This window comes from Cariama cristata, unplaced genomic scaffold (assembly GCF_000690535.1).
Source record: "Cariama cristata isolate BGI_N322 unplaced genomic scaffold, ASM69053v1 scaffold21972, whole genome shotgun sequence".
NCBI lineage: Eukaryota > Metazoa > Chordata > Aves > Cariamiformes > Cariamidae > Cariama > Cariama cristata.
The window spans coordinates 2,414-3,014 of record NW_009605805.1 but is presented as its reverse complement, the minus strand read 5'-3'; the positions used below and the strand labels follow the sequence as shown (position 1 = coordinate 3,014).

Genomic DNA, 601 nt, shown 5'->3' with positions numbered 1-601 from the left:
AGGTTGGGGTGGGTGGGGATGGGGGTGTGGTGGTGCCCCCCCAGCCGATACCCGCGGGTGCAGCTCAGCTCACAGCGTGTCCCCAGGCTGCTGCGGTAGGAGCCCCCCCGCGGTGAGTAGCAAGTGGCCTCTCCACGGTGGATGTTGAGCGTGGCACACCACTGGGGCACTGGGGGAGAGGAGGGAGGTGAGGGGGACACTCAGCCCCGCCGTGCCTCGGTTTCCTCATGAGGATTTGAGGGATGGGTTTGGGTGTTGTTACCTCGGTGGTAGTCCAGGGCAGGCTCAGGGGGGGCTTCTTCTGTGTACACTTCATTGGTGTGACTCTCGGCTGCATAGTAGCCAGACCCTGGGGAGGAGGAAAGGGATGAGGGGGCTGCGTGATGCTTTGTGGATGGAGCGGAGAACCGGGCGGCTGGGTAGCTGTGGTCTCTGGCGCCAAAACGTCCCCCAGATTCCATCAAGCGATCCCGTCCCCAGGCAGACCCTGTCCTGCTGTCCTTGGGACTGTCATCAAGGGTTAAGCCAGGGAGACAGCGAGCCCAGTCCCCAGCGACATGGTGTGTTCTGGCACCAGCCCGCAGACTAAACAGTGGCAGGA

General features: G+C 63.4%; 1 protein-coding gene across 1 annotated transcript in view; it reads right to left on the bottom strand.

The window, feature by feature from the left end:
• The window catches only part of SRPX2 (sushi-repeat containing protein, X-linked 2), a gene marked incomplete at its 5' end in the record, with an annotated part of 4,531 nt that overhangs the window by 2,327 nt on the left and 1,603 nt on the right, over positions 1–601 (bottom strand). Inside the window, 2 exon segments of the mRNA XM_009696136.1 lie at positions 33–169; positions 263–349. Of these exon segments, the coding sequence (XP_009694438.1) occupies positions 33–169; positions 263–349 (224 nt within the window).